This window comes from Pan troglodytes, chromosome 1, assembly GCF_028858775.2.
Source record: "Pan troglodytes isolate AG18354 chromosome 1, NHGRI_mPanTro3-v2.0_pri, whole genome shotgun sequence".
NCBI lineage: Eukaryota > Metazoa > Chordata > Mammalia > Primates > Hominidae > Pan > Pan troglodytes.
Window position 1 is genome coordinate 42,572,064 of NC_072398.2, and position 20,467 is coordinate 42,592,530.

Sequence of the window (20,467 nt, forward strand, 5' to 3'; positions counted from 1 at the left end):
GATTCTCCCACCCCCCAGCATGTAGCTGGGACTACAGGTGGGCTCCACCACACCCAGCTAATTTATATATTTTTTGTAGAGGTGGGGGGTGGGTCTCACCATGTTCCCTAGGCTGGTCTCGAACTCCTGGACTCAAGAGATCATCCTGCCTCAGTCTCCCAAAGTGCTGGGATTACAGGGGTGAAGCCTCCATGCCCAGCAGGGACACCTATCCCTTAACCAGAGGAAATCCACCTCAGAGGACTCACACACTTGCAGAATCTCTGGTGGAAGATGCACTTATACGTCTGTGCTCAGATGCCACCCTTCCTCAGTTGCGGACTGATTCTTTCTCCCTAATGCTTCCTCAGGGAGAAGGGAGCTGCCCATGGCCTTTGTTGTGGCCCTCTCTAGTTTACCAAGCAACCTCTGTACCAGAAGAAGGGCATAAGCAAGTCCGGGTCCTGAAATGACACTTGGGACCATCAAACAAGGGGTGGGGGCCAAGTTCCTTGCCCCGCTGGTCCTTGCACCCAAGATCTCCAAGAGGGCCTAGGAAGTCCTGCCTGGCTGAGCACAGGCAAGGGCTCATTCCCATCCCCGCCCTCAAAGAAGAGAACACAGGGTTGCTGGGGGAACTTTAAAATATGAGTCACAGCCAGGCGTGGTGGCTGATGCCTATAATCTCAGCGCTTTGGGAGGCTGAGGCAGGCGGATCATGAGGTCAGGAGATTGAGACCATCCTGGCTAACATGGTAAATCCCCCATCTCTACTAAAAATACAAAAAAAAAATTAGCCGGGTGTGGTGGCATGCACCGGTAGTCCCAGCTACTCAAGAGGCTGAGGCAGGAGAATCACTTGAACCCAGGAGGCAGAGGTTGCGGTGAACCGAGACTGCACCACTGCACGCCAGTCTGGGCGACAGAATGAGACTCCATCTCAAAAAAAAAAAAAAAAAAGTCACATGTAATGCAGGGAAATCCCTTCCGAATGCCCCGTTTGGGCTGCAGAATATGCTGACCTCACTTCTCTTTTCTCCTCATCACTGAGCTGTTCTTTGACAGGTTAAGCCATTGGGAAAGACAACAGGAAAGAACTGGCAGAGTCTGGAGATGGGGCTTTCAGAAGCTCTAGGATCTTCATTCCTGACCTTTGGAAAACTAGATAGATTTTTCTACTGTAATGATGGTCTGGGAGGAGCACTACCTAGAGACAGGGAAATGCCTGCAATGACCTCTTGCTGTCTCTGACATCTAAGCAATGACTCAATGACCTCCATGCTGGAGGCAAGTTCAGCCATGGCCCAGCATAATTTGAAGCAACAACCTTCACCATCTTACTTGCTGGGGTACAATATATTATCACCCTATTTTATATAAAGGTACCTCCAGATGGCTTTTAAAAAACACTCATCACTAGGGTAGATATTCATGGACAATATGCTCAATCCTTTCTCTCAAAACTCTCATGTTACAGCTGGAATCTGTTGTTCCAGTTGAATAATAAGGCATCTTTGAGGTTTTTTTTGAGATGGGGGAGGATAATACTTTCTTCAGATGCAAAAAATAATCCACATAATTCTTTCAGCAGAAACCACCAAGTCTCCAACTTCCATTCAACTTGGATAGAAAAAACACCCTCCTGCAAATCAGCAAGAAAAGTAAGCAATGGTACCTGTTCCCAAATGAGAGACGGACCTGGAGAAATATATAGAGAGTCAGAGCTGGCTTGGGGGTGGGAGGTTTCCCCAGATGTAGTTTTTCTCATGGGGCCACATCACTGCCTGAGATTAGAGCCAGAGGTCCATTAGGCAACTTCAGATTATTGTCCAGTCCCTATCCATCTCTTCCTCACCCTAGCTGTCCCCTCTAGGATCCAGTCTGTTAATTTCACTTTGGTTCCTGACTAGTCCTGTGTCATGAACTCTGAGAGCCAAGCCATGGCAAGAAGGAGGAGTGGAACAGAAAAAGATCCTCCACCTGCATTTCCAGGCCCACCCCCTACACACCCTGAACACCTACGGGGTGAGGTTGGAGCGGGGAGAGACACACTTATTTCTTTCATTTTAGGATTTGGAAAAACTTCACCCTTTGTCTAAAGATCTCATGATTTGCACATGGTGACGATCAATTTAGAAACTGATTGTTGAAAATTGGCTTAAGTGGAGCCAACTCTCAATTACCCGGCCCTGGCTGATTCTCTAGCTTGTATAGGGCTCACCTCCTTTTTTTCCCTGTACCTCCTTTTTTGGACATTTCAGCATTCACCGGCAGAAGGGCAGCAGATGAATAAGTAAACTCAACTAACTTGCGTGATCAATGATATTAGCCTAAAGCAAAATGCCATGCTGGGTTCTGGTGCTAGCTTTGCTACTAATGATCTGGGTTATCTTAGTGAAGTCATTTGACTTCCCTGAATGCTGTGTTTCCTCATCTATGAGATGGCCCTGATTACATCAGCTCTACCGACGAAACAAGAGAATTGTAATCCTGACAGAGGCAGTGCACATCAAACGGCCTTAGTGACAGCCAAGTGCAACAAAAGTTATTTCTGCTCCCACAGTTTCTTTGCCATTCTCAACTCTTCCTATTGCATGTGAATATTCCCATCCTAGCAGGTTCGCAGAATGCCAGCTTGTATCTTCAGCAAACACAATGATAATTCTTTTCCAGCTCTAGCATCCAGTAGAAGCAAAACATAAAAGGATTAAAAAAAATAAGAACATCACTCTTCTTTTTGGCCTGACTTTCATGAACCTGGAGTCTGATCTCTTAAAGGTCTATGTAAGCCACGTTTTAATTTTCTAGCAGCCCCAGCCAATGGCCATTGCAGATGTCTAAATAAGATCCTGCCCCACCCTGGAAATATGTTTGTTTGAAAAACAGGAATGGGGAGCAGAAGGTGGCACATAGGCCCTCCACTGAAGAATAAACCTGTCACAGGTAAATGACATCCACTCAGCCATCCACTCACCTGCTCAGTGCCACACAAAAATGAACAGACTACTGTTTCCAACACCACCCCTCTTATAGACCCTCAGCACGCACATCTTGCATTCCCCCCGACCCCTCTGCCCCATGCCCTCAAATGGGGCCAGGGCAGTAGATATAGGTAGGAAAATCCGAAAGAAAATCTAGAGCCTGCTACAATTCCCAGGGGTCACCAGACTCCTCAGCCAAAGTGGGGCATTCTCCTCTGGGAGGCTGGACACATGCTACAATGCCAGGAGGGACCCCACTGCTCTTCCTCCTTCCTCTCCAAAAAGGGTAAAAAAAGAGAATCAAACCTCAAAGATTTCCCAATGGGTACATCTCTCACAAACCTTTGTGTACTCTAGGAACCACAGGCATGCTAGAACAGGCCCGGCATGGCCTTGTGGGCCACTTCAGCCAAAGACCACACCATGGAGAGTTCTTGGGGTCTACCAGGCTCTGCCCGAGTCTCCTCAGCACAGTTATGAGTGCTTCAGAAAAAACTCAAAAGTCACTTCCCCAGGTGTGAGTCAAGATAGTCCTGACCTTGGGGTGGGGCAACCCATGACTGCTCCCAAGCCCCGACGTTATTCCACTTAAACCAGTGCCCCCAGGGAACCCAGCCTTCTGCCTGGTCTAACATCATCACCTCAGCCTCCTCGCTGTTTCCCCTAAGCCCCAAAACTGGCTCTGTTCCCCTTCCGACCCTGAGATCCAGCCCGGAACATGTGGAGAAAGGCTTGCCAAAACTCTTGGAAAAAAACTGAAAATGACTAAATGCAAAACCATCTCCCCAGTCAGGCCCGGCCTTCCCAGCTGCCGCCAGCCCTTCCCCACCCAGCCATGGAGAGTCAGAACAGAGCCCTGCGGGAGGGGCAGGTGCCCAGAGTCAGCAGAGACAGAGCGAGACCCTGCAGGGAGGCAGAAAACATCCTGCCACCAGCACAGACCCAGGTCTGCAAGCTTGTGAGAAGGAGATCGTACCAGCTGGTGCTGACTGAGCCCCAGGAACATGGTTCCCTCAGAAGGGCTGGGGGTGGGGAGCTTGCATGCTTTGCACACCCACAAATACTCACCCACCCAAGAATACTCACCTTGCCATCTGAGGAATGCGAACAGGAAGGGCCTCTGGTGAGGCCAGAGATGTGTTTACAGGTTCCTCAGCAGCCTTCATAGTAAGCCTGGGCAGAGCAAGAATGCCAGCAGCTGCCCTCCATGGGGAAACTGAGGAATGAGGGGTGGGTGTGGGAGCCAGAGAGAGCCCTGTGGGAGAACACTGGGGTGCAGGAGCTGGGACCCACCCATGGCCATCCCATCTCAGGTAGCAGCCTCTCACACAGAGGTGCTGACTCTGAAGCCCAAAGCGGGGGAAATGGCTTGAGGGCCTGAGACAGCACCAAAGCCTTGAAGACCTGTCAGAATGAGGCCCGCCCGAGAGGTTCTAACTTTACCACTGTCCCTGGCAAAGCCAGCAGGTGACTCCTGGCCAGGTAATTCCCTTTCAGCTGAGCTAAGCATCCCTGTATCCCTGTATTCTGACCTCATGAAACTATTTTGAGCATGAATGTAGCAGCGGGCATGAAAACACTTTGGGCTCTTCAGAGAAAAGGCACTACTGACATGCAAAGAATTCTTCTTACGCCCATTCTCAGACCTGGGTTCGGCCTTGCGGCAGCTTCCCCTAAGCCTCTGGCCCCTGACCTGCTCACACTTCACAGGAGGTGGCTCCCTGACAGGATAAATTCACTCTCCCACCGAGGCAGGGCCCTTGGGACTGGGCTGGGGGCTGTCTTTTCTTTGTCACTCAGGGACTACCTGCCAGGCTTGGCACAGGCTGGCTCGCTGGTAGAATTGGGGAGAAGAGAGAGGATATCAGACCAAACCCTCAATGCTGCGGGGAGATGTCAATTCACTTCCACCTAATAACTCCGCAGGATCAGCAGGCAAACACACACGTTCATTACCAAGTCTAATTAGGCTGGCAGACAAGTGGCATTAATCATTTTTGACTGTACCTGGGATTCAAGCCCCCCACACTCCATAATCAGAAAATTTCATGCTCTGATGAATAGTGGGGAAAATTAAGCGCACATTTAATCCTTTCACTTTCATCTTTTGATAAGACAGGAAGCAGGGAGGAGAGGAAAAACGGGCTGCAGCGTGGGGAGCTCAGAAGGCCTCTTTGAAAGCATTCCAGGTCCTTTCCCTGGCCCCTAACACACACGTTCTCCAACAGGACCTTGCCCAAGAAGAAGATCCCAGTTAGAGCCAGGGGTAGGAGAGGGCTTGGGAGTGGAGGATTCTCACAATCTTTAACAACAAAATTTCCATTTCTGTGCTTCATTTTCTTAAACTCTAAAGCCAAACACGGGGCTAAATCAAGGAAAACACACGCTACACACTCAGTGCTGCTGGGTGCGCAAATACCTTCCAAGTGCCCAAGGTAAATAAATACAGAAGCCGCCAGAACAACACAGGATGATTTCTGAGAGGCCTGAAATGAAGACCTTTCTCTGCTACAGGAAGAATCAATGCCAATGTCCCAGGAGCCTTTTTCACAAAGAACCCACAAGCGGGGGATGGGTCTGCAGGATCGGGGGCTGTCACGCAGGCGGTTCCAGCTGTGCAGAAAGTGCAGAAAGTGGAGTTGAACCCAGCCAATAGCGTAGCAACAAGACTAGAGAGACCAGACTAGAGGCCCAGGGAGATATCAGCCATTCTTAATAAGAATAGTCCCGGTGCCCTTCCCCGAGGGCTGCATGGCAGGGCCTTGTATTCACAACATCATTAAAATCTATCACAGAGTGGGGAGGTTAGAGGGCCTCCCTTTCAACCATGTAATTCCAATCACTTAACACTTCACAGCTCTGAATAACGCCCCCTCTGGAGAGAGACTCCGACTCCAGGAGCAGACAGGTGGCATTCACTGACAATGGCCAAGGTGTGTCTAAGCATCTCCAGGAGGGTTTGAGTCAGGCTTAGGTTTCTCCAAGTGCCAGACCATCCCCTGGTCCAGGATGGCTTACGCAGCCACCAAAATGAGATGAAAGGTAAAAGGCCACCTCCATGCGCCTTCTACAGAAGGAACACTAAGGGACGTCATCTGTAAGGGGAAGTCCCTGAGAATAAAGCCAAAGGGCAGCCAGTGAGTTTCTCTGGTTATTTGCTGTTGACCATTCCCTCCTAGAATGCTAGAAATGCATTCTCGCCATCACCATCACCCCTACCCCAAAACACACACATGGGCTCACAGGACCTTTCGTTCTCTCTCTGCCTTTCCACAGATCCCCACTGGATTTCCTTCTCTATCTCACAACTAGGAGTTCTTTAATCCTAGAAATTAATATTAACTCTGAACTTCCCTGTTCACAAATCCAGCATTAACCAGAGGTTGGTTACAGACCTTGAAGTGGGGTAAGCTTAGGTTAGATGAACTTTTGCTAAAAAGGCAGACAGTGGGAAGAGTGTTTTCCAAAATGCTTTCCTTACTAAAATGCCCGTCTGCCAACATGGTTCCCACCCAGTGTCAGTCTCCTGGGCAGACAGATGTCACTCACATACCCACTGCCCTCCTGCTTGTTTCCAAGGGCTGGGATATTTAATAGCACAAACAAGCCATCACTTTCATCACTCACCACGTAGTGAGACCCTGCTCTGGGCCTGGCACTCTGCTGGGTGCAAGAAACACAAAGACAAGGAGCCAATGGCTTCGTGGCCCCTATGCCAGGCAAAGAAGGGTCTCCTCAGCCACAGCAGGACATCAGGTAGGAGTGGCATTTCTAGAGGACACCTAATACCCAAATTTTCTGGGATGTCTATGGCAGTCACTTCCCCACTTAGCTCAGCAACCAGGCAGAGTTCGCAAATTGTACTCACTGCTTCGAAAGGTAATCCTAGGAGGTGTCACAAGCCCAGACTAGTTGTTACAGCTGTTAGATGGGAGGGGACAATAACAATCATATCGAATTCAACATTCGTATTGCATTTTGCTAGGCCCTGTTCTGAGTGCCTTATGTATATTAATCCATTTAATTCTCAGATTAACATGATGAAGTAGGTAATATCATTATCCCATTTTTTTTAAACAAGGAAGCAGAACACAGAGATGTCCAGGACTCACGTGGGGACTAAGTGGTAGTCAGGATTCAAACCCAGGGCTCTGGTTCCAGTCTGTACTCTTAACTACTGCATAGTATGATTTTTTTTAAAGTCCTATTTCTGACACTTGCTTTTCAAAATGAAGATAAAACAAAGCAACCCCACCATGGAATCAGATCTTCAACTTAAAGAAAGATGCTCAGCCAGTTTGGCCTGCTGTGTCTCCACCTGCCAGCCCTCATCTGCACATCAGAACATTTCTCAACTTTTGCCATCCAGCCATAGGTTCACAATTAGTTAAATATTAATCATGACAAACAGAGACTCCTTTCTGTAGCCCCTCGATTCCAGTTTTGCTTTCTCTCCGGTGTTCAGACATCGTTAGCATTAAACCAACTCTGTGGGGGGCCATGAGCGCCCAGGAAAGTAAAAAGACCTCACCAAGTCACACACAAAGTCAGAGGTACTGCCCGGGGGCCTAGATCTTCCTGCCACTAGAAACGATGTATGACTTAATCAAAGGAGATTGACAATTCTGATGTGACGTAAGGATCAATTCATTTAGTCATGGAGTATCACACACAGGCACACGCAAATACACACAAACGCACCATTATCACCAAACCAAAAAAAAAAAAAAAGAAAATCACAAAACTATGTGCAAAATCTTCAACAAGTGATACAGTCCCCCAAAGTCTAACTACAAACTAGAATGCCAACGAAGCAGATTTCCTGGGATTCCAGCTATGATAAAACCCATTTCAGTGAGGCTCCTGCCTCTCTCCCTGTGTGTAGGGTTGTTGGATGCAGTAAGGGAATCTTGAAAGTGCAAAAGCTGCCAACACATCCAAGGATAAGTTGCATTCGATTCTACTGTAGTCAAAGGCATTTACCAAGGGACAGCAGCCCCTCTACCCACAACATGTACCTCTACAAACCTTTACTCCTTCCTTCTTAATTAGCACCTGAACTGGAGGTTCTGGTGGAGGAAACAGCAGCACCCACTTGCCCTTCCAATCTTTCCCTTCCACTTGACCCAGGCTTAGCGTCTGAGCTCTATTTCCCTGCAGCCAGCTGCAGCGGGCAGCACATTGAACAGCCTCCGCTGCAGACTGCAGGCAGAAAAAAGGTAGGGTTTTCCTGATGTGGAAATCGCTGCTGCTGTCCAACGCTGCAGTTGGATGGGAGACGTGAGGCTGCTGCCATGGGGGAAGGGCCTTTGCTGAAAGATGCAAACCACAATCCATTTCCAGAGATGCTTGTTAGAGGCTGTGCCATTGTCTGTGCTTTGGGCTTCAGATATTTGAAATATCCATGTAAACACATGAACACATGGCTGTGGATAGCCTCTGCTAAACACGCAAGAGCAAATGCCGGGGTGGGGGTGGAGGGTGGACACCTATTAAAGGCATACACACCCCTAACTGTAGGAGGAGAAAAATAATAAACCCCCAAGGAGACTGAAGATTGGCTCAGAAAATCTATACACTGGGGGCCCAGTGTTTTCTGGCTTTGAGAAGCGCCTGGCTCAGGAGGTGACTGGAGGGGCCTGAGGGCTGTGGAGAGGAAGGGACCCTGTCAGGAGCTGAGTAATGTTAGAGCATGACGACTAGGGCAGGAACCCAGGAGGAGGAAGGGGAGGAGGCAGGGCACAGCCAAACATTGGAGCAGAGTCCAAAGGTTTGAGGGGCCAGAGGTGAAAGGCAGGAGGGGGCACGGGTTCAGGGTGACTTCAGGCTCTCTTCAGCCTCACAGCCTGCCTTTATCCAAAGTCTAACAAGGTCTCCTCCCTGTCCCAATACGTCCCCCTGGAGGAGAGGTCTGAGCCTGTACCATGGGCGGACAAACAAGCGTTTTGTCAGTAACCCTAATAAGCAAGGGTCAAACGGTCATCTCAACAGCAGTCTCACAACCCACTCCCAAGAACTCACAACAAAAGCATGAGGGTGCACAGGGAGATGACAGAATGACCTTGCCGCCGAGGCCATCACCCACCCACCCCCCACAACCTGTGTGTGAGTGTGTGTGTGTGTGTGTGTGTGTGTGTGTGTGTGGAGGGCCAAGGCACGCACCTGTCAGGAGACAGGTATCTGTTAACTACCGCATAACCATACCTAGGTAGTGGGCAGGCACTAAAGGATACCGGGCAGGGAACTAAGGAGCGGACCGTCCCCAGGGGTTGTTATCTCCTTATGTTCGGGGCTCCCCTGGAGCCAAAGAGTGTAATGGCCCCTCTCTCCCTGCCCCAGGGCCCTCCCAGTCCTTCGCCCCCAGACTGCGGTCTCCCCGCACGCCCCTCCCCTGCCTTCACACTTACTAGTGCAGCGCAGCGCCTGCCGCAGCACCTCTCGTCCGCACAGGTCACACCAGCCGGGGCCGCCCGGCAGCACCAACTCGGCGAAGCAGTGCCCCTCGCCTCGCTCCGCCGGGACTCTGGGATCCTGCGGCTGCTCGAAGATGCTCCGCACGTCGCGGGGTCGGGGCGCTCCAGGCCGCCGCCGCAGTCTCTGCTGCAGACCAGGCCGGAGCGGGCGAGCGGGTCGGGAGGCCCGGGGCGGGGGCTCCAGGTTCCCCCGGGCAGCCCTCCGGGCGCTGCGCCCCTCGCGCGCCCCGGGCGCAGTGGAGAGGGGCGCCGGGACACAGAGGCGCGAGGACCGGTCGCGGGGTGGCGGCGGTGGCTCGGGGCCGCTCAGGCTCTGTAGATAGCGCGGCGGCTCGGGGTCCAAGAGTAGCGGGTACGGGCGCTGCCCGATGGCCGGGGACGCCATGGCCATGCCCGGCTAGTGGCGGCAGCTTTGGCAGCGGCGGCTTTGGCGACTGCGCTACTCCCGAGCCAGCCCCGAGAGAAGGGGCCGCCCCACACCAGCGCGCCTTTAAAGGAACCGCAGCCTGCTGGGCGGGGCGGGGGCGGGGAGAGTCGGAGTGGCAGGAAGGACGACCCAAGAGAACCGCCGACGGACCGAAGGGGGTAGGGTCCGTGCCAGGCGACGTCTGCGCGAGTGTGGATTTGCGGGCGTCTTCACCTGGAGCAGCTGCAGGATTCCGCAGAGGAGCGCCTCTGTACAGTACAGCTCAGAGGGCGCATTTCTGCTGGGGGCCCTAGGCCTTCAGCCCTGCCTCTTTCCCTTGCCAATCACTTTCCCCAACACCAGGTTCACCCCCGACCCGCACCCTCACGCGCCCCGGGAGGGAGCAGGTCGGAGGGAAAAGCTTGGGAACTGGCTCGATGGGGTCTGAGTAGGGCCCCTCCGTCTAGGCGTCCGCTCGCCACTCTCCCGCTGATGGTGCCGACAGGAGGGCCGTGCTCCTTGGCCCTTCCTCTCTCCGGCTTGTCGCCGCCCGCCGCCCCCTCTAGAGCGGAGCTCGACGCGGGTTGGGAATGCCCCGCGCGCGCTCCCGCAGCCGCGCCTTGTCCCGTGGGTGACCGCCGGATGCCTCCAAGGGCTGGCAGAGCTGTCCGCGTGCGACTTTCGCTCTGGTTGGATTTCCCCTTCCTTCGCAGCCCTGACGGGTAGGGTATTCCTCTTTCCTGGAAGACTGGTAGGGGGTGGTGGGGAGTTGGGGGGGGCTCCATTGAGAGAACGCTCCCTCGCCCCAAGGGTTGGGGGAGCTTTTCTTCCTTAGCCAGCCCTCCGTTCCCCAGAGCTGCTCTAGTAATTACTGTGGAGATACCAGTTCCCCTAAATGTCCTAAGTGGAACCTGGTATGGATGGTTCACTCATGGGACCCAAAGAGAGATCTCCTTTCTCCCGGCACTTTCCCCCGTGAAGGCTTGCTTCAAGCCTTCATGGACCCTTGTCTGGTTTAACGCTCTGCGGTCACCATCTTGAAAGTCTTACTTTTTGAACAAAGGGCCGGGCGTTTTCTTTTTGCACTGGTTCCCACAAATTATGTAGTTGTTCCTGACAGGCACCTTTGCCCATGGAAACAGGCCCATCTCATGGATAAGGAGGACTCCTGGATCTCTGAACCTGGGCCTGGGCCCGGGCCCTCTCTAGCCCCAGTATTGTTAACTGTACATTGGGCTGGAGGTGGGGAGACAGGTGGTTGTTAACGTGGCACTCTCCAGCTCCGTCATTATGACTCAGTGATCACAGCTTTCCTCTTAAAACACAGGTTCGGTTTGGTCCGTCTAGCGGTGGTCATTTTTTAGAAGAATAGTCTAAATTCTTCTGGACCTGGTCTCTCCTTTCTCTTCCCAGGCCAGAGATGGGTCTCCCCCTAGTGCTTCGTAGGGGAATCTTCACTTTTGCTTTTTGTTTTTCCCTTGGAGGTAATTTTTAGGTAATTCCTAAGATTTCCAGAGTCCAGTGGCCAGGGAATTCCCAGCTAGCTTTGCTCCATGGCTTCTCCCTCACAGTAATCATAGTCCTCTGCCTCCCAAATCTGTAGCAGAGGAGAGGTTCCTGGGGCTCTGGGGGCTCACCAGAGGCGGGAGCTCACCCTATGAGGTGGTTTCTGAGGAATGACCCATAGGACAGTCAACCCCACAGTGCTACCAAACAGAGGAGCTCCGATGAGGGGTGTAAGCCACAGGCCACCGCCTCTGCCCCACCCCTCCTCTACCTTTCCTCTTCCCTCTCCTAACCTTGCTTTTGCTACATCAGTGGTTTTCAAGCCTTGGTATGCATCACAGTCATCTGGAGGGCTTGTTAAGATTATTGGGCTTCATTCCCAAAGTTTCAGAATCTATAGGTCTGGGGCTGGGGTTTGAGATGGCTCATTTTTAGCAAGTTCCCAGGTGTTGATGCTATTGATCCAGGGACCCAACTTGGAAAACCATTGCTCTAGGTCTGAGGTGGTGATTCTGAGAATGGGCTTCTCTGTTCCTTCTCCCCAGGACAAGTGTACTTCAGTGGACCTGACAGATAAAAGCCCAATGAGGGCTATTCCTGAATACTTTCTGCTGAAGGTGTAAAAGGGAAAATACAATTTGCCCTTGTGGTCTCTTATTTTAATCTCCCACTTTTTCTGCAAGCAGTTCTCTTGGGGTTGTTGCAGAAATCTGTATTCCATATAAATTTGCTGTGTCCACACTCTGTTACCCATCTCCACACACTTGAGACTCATCCCCTTCCTGGAGTGCAGTGGGTAGGTGAGGTCCTGGGCATGGAAACAGCTTGAGCTCTGAGTGACAGCCTGGTGGGGCAAGAAGCAGCAGGGATCTGACAACAAGTGCATCCCTGGAAGATCGGCTTTGAAAAGCCGTTTGTGAAATAACTGCTAACAGTCTCCATCTCTGTCCTTCCCTGCAGCCTCAAAGCATGGTTTGGGCAGCCCAGCCTAGATTTCCTGGATAGAGAGACTCATGAGGAGGAGCGTCATCTCTGGCCACGGGAAACTGAGGGCTATCTGAAACCATCAGGCATAAAACTCTTCCCCAGTTGTCTGGGCTGTACAGAAAAATGCTCTAGTTTTTGTTTTCCTCCTGCAGCTCTGATTTGGTGGAGTGGCAGTGGCTGCTCTTAGCATGAATGTGGGAGGAGATCGTGCAGGGCCAGAGCCCTACATTTGGCTTCTGGGGTGGGAACAGAGATGAAAATGGAGATATTAATCATATAACTCCATGTAACCAATCAAAAAATTTATCATAAAGTTTATCTTAAAGTTCATCTCCTTGAGCCAAGAAATTAGAGTTGGGGCGGGCAGTTGCCCTCCTTAACCTCAACGTGAGGTTCCCTGGCTGGGGCATGTCTCCTCTGATGCCAGTTTTCCCAGCCCAGTCCCCTTCTTCCTTGAAATAGCATTTCCCCACCAACCCACGACACACACATAGACTTCTTTCTTGCTCCCATGCGCGCACACACACACACACACACACACCCCACATGAACAGCAGAGTATTCCTTCTTCCCCAGGGAAGAAGTGCTAAAGAAACTCTAGTCTCATTATAAGCTCGGGACATTGCTGGGGTAGTGTCAGATGCCTGGACTTTAACATTTTTTTGGATCTGTCTGGTCATCCAGGCTACAAGGGTAAGACCGCAGCATCTGCTGAAACACCTCCACTGGGAGATCTTTCCCCTTGTTAGTAGATCCTCTTGGCTCAGACCCATCGACTTTTTTCTGTTTGTGACTCACTCCCAACAGAGTGGGTGTGCTGCTTTTATTTTTGACCAAGGGGAAGGATTATGACAGTGAGTTTAGAGTGTGTGGTCAGGGTGTGAGATCACTTCAGAGGTGGTCCCAGAGCATGCTGGTTTTCCTATTGGGTGAGTTGTTTAACTGCTGCCGCCCACCCTCCCTCCCCAAGTTCCCTAGTAAGAAGGAAAACGGAAGGACAGAACATGGCCTGACTTCCTGAAGGGGACATTTTTGGTTTTGTTTGACTTTGAGGCGTCTGAAGTCGCCTGAAATCCCCGAAGCTTTCAGGGAACTCCCAGGGATTCTGACAGTTGCACAACTGTCTACATGGAATCACTGTAAGAGTCAGGACAAGTTAGGTTATGCTGTAGTAATAAGCTCCACAGCTGAGTGCCCTGAAATAACAGACTCCTTTCTCGCTCACATTACATGCCTTTTGCAGGTTGGCAGGGGCTCTCTTCTCATCAGACTCACTATGTCTAATATTGCCAGTCACTGTGCCAAAGGGAAATTGAGAGAGCCTGGAGGATCCCACATCAGCATTTAAAAGCTCCAGTCACTTTTGCTCACAGCTTATTGGCCAGAACTAGTCATATGACCCCACTCTACAAACAGGAGCAGATGTACAATTCTACCTTGTGCTCAGAAGGGGAAAGAGCTGGAAATATTTGGCAATCAGCACTAATGGCCAGTGCAATCTTCAAGGGCATAGAGCAGTTATTCATGCATTTAATGAGTAATTCTCTGATATCCACTATGTATCAAGCACTGTTCTAGGCACTAAAGGTACAACAGTGAAATGGATATGTTCATGAAGCTTGCATTTAGTGAAAGAGCCAGACAATAAACAGACACAAGAGTAATATGATGTCAGGTTGTAAGCACTTTGATGAAAAATCAAGCACATTAAGGGGATGAAGGTGATAGAGGCTACTCTATTAGATTGAGTAGTCAGGAAAGACCTTTCTGAGGAGCAGACATTTAAGCAGATCTGAATGAAGCAAGCCCTTTGTCAATCTGGACAAGAGTGTCCCAGACTAAGAGAACAACAGGCACAACAGCCCCAAAAACTTTTCAAGCTTTATGAACCTGAGTTTGTTCAAAATGCCTATTCTGGGACCTGACCCTCTGATTCAGTATGTCTGGATTTTGGCCTGGATTTTGCAAGAGACTTTGATTCAGATGGCTCACAGACTACACTTTAAAAATGGGGTTACAGCAGTAAATAGTTAAAATGGTGTGACCCCCTCCACAGACATTTGGAAAAAAATGCCCTTATCTTGGTTAGCTACGAAACACAGGTCTCCAGTGCTGCTTCCTTTCCTTCTTGGGCAGCATGTTGCATACAGAGCTCAGCTTTCCAAAGAAGTGAGTGCTGCTTGCAATGTGTGATGGGGGTCAGTAATATTTTACATTACTAGACTGAGAGCAGGGACCATGACAAAATGTTGTTGGAGGATCAAAATGTGTTTGTGAAAGAAATCCCTTGTAAAGTGCCATATGTTACATGTATCTGCTCAAGAAACATACATTGAGCATCTATTATGCGGCAGGCACTTTTGGCTTGAATGATTTCATCTTCATGGCAACTCTGTGAAATGGCTGGCATTCCTGTTTTACAGGTGAGAAAATCAAGGCTCAGAGAAGTCATGTGACTGGCCCAAACAGGTATCACAGTCTGGACTCATATCCACTCAGATCCATGAATTTGCCTTTGTCCTGCCCAGCTGGTGTGGTAGAAAGGGCAGGGCTCAGAATCTCTGATCTCACTTTGTAGGTGCAGCTTGAAGGATCAGCAAAATCTTTCCCCAGTTTCCTCGCCCTATGGAAACCCTGCTCCACTCCCAAGGTCTAGTCCAAACGCCAGGTCCTCCAGAGCCTTCACAGTCACCCAGACCTCACTCATGGCTCCTTCCCTGGGATCTCACAAGAAGCCCATTGTGCCTTTGAAGTTCAGATTATCCTAACATGAGTTGCAGCTCAGTTTGTACATGTTTGCCTCCCTTGCTTGGGTCTTAGTGGTCTTTCTGATCTCACTGTGCAGGGCTAACTGGAGATGCCCATTAACCTGTACCTATTCCAGGATTTTTTTTCTTAACGTCTCTTCAAGCCACGCCTCCTGCACCCAGAGATGGAGAGATGGAGGAATCGTTTGGTTTGGGGAGCATGGAGGGTCCCCGAGGACCTGCTGGGGCTGGGTAGAAGTTGGAGTAGTATTGGGAGCTCCATTTAAGACTCATGTACCTCCTCCAAGATTCTGGTCACTGGGTGAATTTCCTGCCTCCAGATGTTTGTAGCTGGCCAGGGTTGAGGGCTGGTGGGGCACCATCTCGACTCTTGGTGGAATGGGCTTTCTGTATGTCACCAAACTCCAGTGCTCCCAAGGGGATCTCCTAGGTCCTTGACAGTACTTGGGGACAAGAAGGGCAGATCAAGGGGGAACAAAAGCAGGGAGGGATCTGAGGGCTCTTGGAAAGGTGTCATCACGTAGAGTGGGGGCAGGTGGGGCTTGTTTTCCACCAGTTTTAGTGGCACCTCCTCCATCCATCTCAATTATGAAATTTTTCCATCCTGAGCTGCTCTGCCAGGCTTATGATAAGACTGGCATGTGTGTGTGTGTGTGTGTGTGTGTGTGTGTGTGTGTGTGTGTGTGTGTGTTTTCTTTCTGCGTTGGAAAAACTCAGATATTCCAAGCAGATTTGTCAGCAATTTTTTTCCCTCAGCCAGAGGGGAGGCTCCAAGCCACAGCCACTTGCATTCCAGCACTAAGCCAGCCCTGGGCCCACTGCAGTGGCAGGAAGCCATGGACTGGGTTACAACAGACCAGCGAGAGCAGGGTGGCCTGGGTGACCTCACAGGCTCTCCCTGCCCCACCCCAGCCCCCACCTGTCTCCTCCTCTGTGCTCTGTGTCTCCCTCTCTTGCCTCTCCTTTCTGCTTCCTCTCCCTGTGCCCTGCTTATCCACTCTCTCCCTCTCCATCCCTCTTCATCTCCCCCTCCCTCTCTCCTTTCTCACTCCCACCTCTTATCTCACCCCTCCTCCTCTGTCTCCGCTGAAGAATGAAGGGAAGGGAGCCACACTGCTCCAGCCGCAGTCATTCTGAGCTTCCAAGGAACAGAAACTGAAGCTACTTCAGGTCAGCCTGGCTCATTCCTTAACACTTCCCATTGGGGTTGCCTGATTAAGGATCCTTTGTGAGATGGGGGAAAAGAAGCCAGAATTCCACCCTTGAAAAAATCATCCAAGCATGGCTGGGCGCGGTGACTCACGCCTATAATCCCAGCGCTTTGGGAGGCCGAGGCAGAGAGATCACCTGAGGTCAGAAGTTTGAGACCAGCCTGGCCAAACATGGTGAAAACCCCATCTCTACCAAAAATACAAAAATTAGCCAGGCATAGTAGTGGGCACCTGTAGACCCAGCTACTCGGGAGGCTGAGGCAGGAGAATGGCTTGAACCTGGGAGGTGGTTGCAGTCAGCTGAGATCACGCCACGGAACTCCAGCCTGGGGGACAGAGTGACACTCTGTCTCAAATAAATAAATAAATAAATAAATAAATAAATAAATAAATAAATAAATAAATAAAAATATAGGCCGAGCACGGTGGCTTACGCCTGTAATCCCAGCACTTTCGGAGGCTGAGGTGGGCGGATCACGAGATCGGGAGATCAAGACCATCCTGGCCAACGTGGTGAAACCCTGTCTCTACTAAAAATACAAAAATTAGCTGGGCGTGGTGGTGCATGCCTGTAGTACCAGCTACTTGGGAGGCTGAGGCAGGAGAATTACTTGAACCAGGGAGTCGGAGGTTGCAGTGAGCCAAGATCGCACCACCGCACTCCAGCTGGGCGACAGAGCGAGACTCTGTCTTAAAAAATATATATATATAAACATAAATAAAAATCTTTGAAGCAGTTTGGAAGTGAACCCAAAATGACCAGTTGCAGCAATCCTGTGAGGATACTGAAGCAAGGTGGCTCCATGAAAGCAAACGGTGGTTCCAGTAGGAGGGTGGCCTGGCCGTGGTTGATATCCATCCTGTCCTTAGACTGGCTGCCCTGGCCTCAGCTCTCAGGGTGGGTGTGGGGTGGGGTGCCTGGTCCAGTGTACCACGCACTGCCAATTGGCCTCTGTTGGGCCATTCACATGCCCTCTGCAGGATCTTTGTAAACTCTGCCTCAGTGTTCTCAAACCTGAGCTGGTGTGAGAATCACCAGGGAAGCTCATCAATAATACAGATTCCTGAGCCACACCCTTACGGATTGGATTCAGGAGCTGAGTGGGGTCCCAGAATATGTGTTTTGAAACCAGGACACCAGTCTCAAGAGAGGAAACTGTGTGGATTCTGGGAGAGAAAGAGAGATATAGCCCTGTAGCGCCCTGCCCTCCAGAGCTGACTGTACTTCTATCCTGGGTTCCTGGGACAGGCCCCCTCATCCTTCCAGTTAGGCCCCCTTTTAGCTTGGATCAGCCTGTTTTAAGAGGCTGCTAGCCATGAATCTGAATGCCACATGGAATCTTCCCAGATATCTGTGACTGATCTGAGCCCCCGACTCAGCCCATATGAGACAAGAACTTCTGTTTCCTCTACCTACCCTGTGCAGGGGCTCATAGCTGAATGAGGTGGGGAGGGGATGGGGAAGGTGAGCAGAGTATGCAGAGAACTATTGTGTTAATAATACTGTGTTTGGGGCCAGTGCGGTGGCTCATGCCTGTAATCCCAGCCCTTTGGGAGGCCGAGGCGGGTGGATCACCTGAGGTCAGGAGTTCAAGACCAGCCTGACCAACATGGAGAAACCCCGCCTCTACTGAAAATACAAAATCAGCCGGGCGTGGTGGCACACCCCTGTAATCCCAGCTACTCAGGAGGCTGAGGCAGGAGAATCGCTTGAATCCGGGAGGCAGAGGTTGCGGTGAGCCGAGATAGTGCCATTGCACTCCAGCCTGGGCAACAAGAGCAAAACTGCGTCTCACATAATAATAATAATAATAATATTGAGTTTTAGGCACTTTATGCACATAGCTAATCTATTCCTACCCACAACTTTCCACTCACCACACGGGCACCGAGGAGTAGTATCTTTAAAATACCAATTGGACTTGACCTAAAACCTCTCTGTGGTCCTCTGGGGTAAAGCCCAAGTTCCTCAGTGTGGCCTGCAAGGACCTTTTGGACTGGCTCCTCCCTTTCCACAATACCAGCATCCTACTTTAACCTACTCTCCAGTCATATAGAAATACTAGTAGCTCTTCCCATGCCTGTGCCACTGCTGCTCCCACGGCCAGGAATGCCTCCCACACCTTCTTTGCTAGGTATCACCTGCTCACCTGCTAAGACCACTTTGGAGTCACCTGCTCTCAGTCACTCCCTGACACTTAGGAAGTTTCCCAGCCTGACCTAAGCACCCTCCCCTGTGAGGATGGTGACTCGGGACCACACTGGATGTTCGCATTCCTAGCATAGCACCTCTTCCATGATGGGAAGCTATCTGTGGCATACCTGTCTTCCCCCATAGAGGTGAGCTCCCCATGAGCCAGAAAGGTGGCTTAGTCACCTCTGTAGTTCCAGCATCCCGTGGGCCTGGTACACTGTAAGGGCTCAGATCATGTCTGGTGAACTGAATGGGCTCTTTTCATTTTAAGTGTTATGTTAGGAATCACTGCAGAGAACGGAGAGGTACATTAAAGAGGTCTTCAGACACCTGAGGATCTTATGGGTTGTTCTGGGTCTTGGTCCAGTTCCTCATTTCCTACTGAGATGGAATCAGCAGCTCTGCAGAACCTCAGATCCAGGGATGCACTGATGTCAGCAGCTCTGCCTTGCATAGAAATGAACTGAAGCCACTGGGCGCGGTGGCTCACGCCTGTAATCCTAACACTTTGGGAGGCCAAGAAAGGAGTGTTGCTTGAGCTCAGGAGTTCAAGACCAGCTTGTGCAACATAGTGAGACCTCATCTCTACAAAAAATATAAAATTAGCTGGGTGTGGTGGTGCACGCCTGTAGTCCCAGCTACTTGGGAGGCTGGGGCAGGAGGATTGCTTGGTCCTACAGTGAGTAGTAGTGGTGATCGCTTGATCACTACAGTGAGTCGAGGCTATAGTGAGCCAAGATTATACCATTCCAATGCAACCTGGGCAACAGGGCAAAACCCTGCCTAAAAAAAAAAAAAAAAAAAAAAAAAAAAAAAAAAAAAAAAAAAAAAGAAGGAAAATTAAAAAAAAAAAAAACAACTGAACTGAAGCCTTTGAGTGAGTTTGTCCGCCACATCTCATAGGCTTTGCTCACGAGATCATACAGCCTGGATCATATCATCTCCCAAAAATCTGCATTTGGCATTCAGGGATCCCCTGGCTCCTTCACTGAGCTCCACCAAGCACATGGGGTCCACAGCAGCTGTTGCTGCCAGGGAAAACCCATTGTGGGACTTCCTGAAGGGCCACTCATGGGCTGGGAGTGTTGGCCAGAAATTCAGGCCAGCAGAGTGGACGAGAGGTGGTCTAGTACCCAGGAACATCAAGGCAGCAGCTGGTCTCTGAGGCCCCAGGACTTGAACCCCTGGGCTTAAGTGACTCCATGGGCTTGAGGCCCAAATAACAAACACAAAGCCACTTGGGCCTGATGCAAGGAAACAACCTCCAGCCACCTTCCCCCAGGCCTTTAGAGCGCTGGTCTTTGCACAGAGAAGCACCACAGAGGACAGAAGCCTCCAGGACTCACCCTTCCCCATTTCTGGCCCTATCAGGTGAGTAGAGTGGCCTCAGGATGTGGGGGCTCCCATGAAGATGGGCAGGAAGGATCTCTGGGATTATTTCCAGTCAAGCATAATGCTGTCTTCACGCTTCGAAGCACACAGTGGGGCTTCCCACTCATCTCTCTCTCCTACTGGGGCTACCTTACTGCGTTTCCCCTTCCCCTTCCTTCACCCACCCAGGTAGGTGGGTAGTCCAGCTCTGGTTTATGGGAAGGCTGGAGGTAAATTTGCAAGCAGTTTGCAAAAGTCAGAATGCCTTGCCCAGGCACCACTCTAGATTCTAGACAAAATGAAGGAATGCTTAAAATAACCCATAATACTATTCAAACCCACTATTTAGGACATAGCCTAGGTTTTGAATAGCGGTGGAGATGGGAAAAAAGCAGTAGCCACTTAGATGGTGGGTTTGAAGGAAAAAAAAAAAGAAGAATACCTTTCTCCCTAAGTTCCAGGCCCCTCACACAGCTTTCCAAATGATGCGGGGGCAAGAGAATGGAAGGAATGGGAAGGCACCCCTTGGGTTCTTCCTTGAAATTAGGGCCCATTTAGGGGAAAGGCAGAAATCAGGACATGACCAATTCC

General features: G+C 50.7%; 1 protein-coding gene across 2 annotated transcripts in view; it reads right to left on the reverse strand.

The window, feature by feature from the left end:
• RASSF5 (Ras association domain family member 5) overlaps positions 1-9,904 on the reverse strand; it is an 84,007-nt gene extending 74,103 nt beyond the window's left edge. Inside the window, exon 1 of one of the 2 annotated variants that reach the window (XM_016937460.4) lies at positions 9,368-9,904. In XM_016937460.4, coding sequence (XP_016792949.1) covers positions 9,368-9,824 — 457 coding nt within the window. In that variant the 5' untranslated portion in view covers positions 9,825-9,904. The remainder of the gene's footprint in view (positions 1-9,367) is intronic. The other variant, XM_016937466.4, reaches the window with a different exon arrangement.
• Between the last annotated feature and the right edge of the window lie 10,563 nt (positions 9,905-20,467).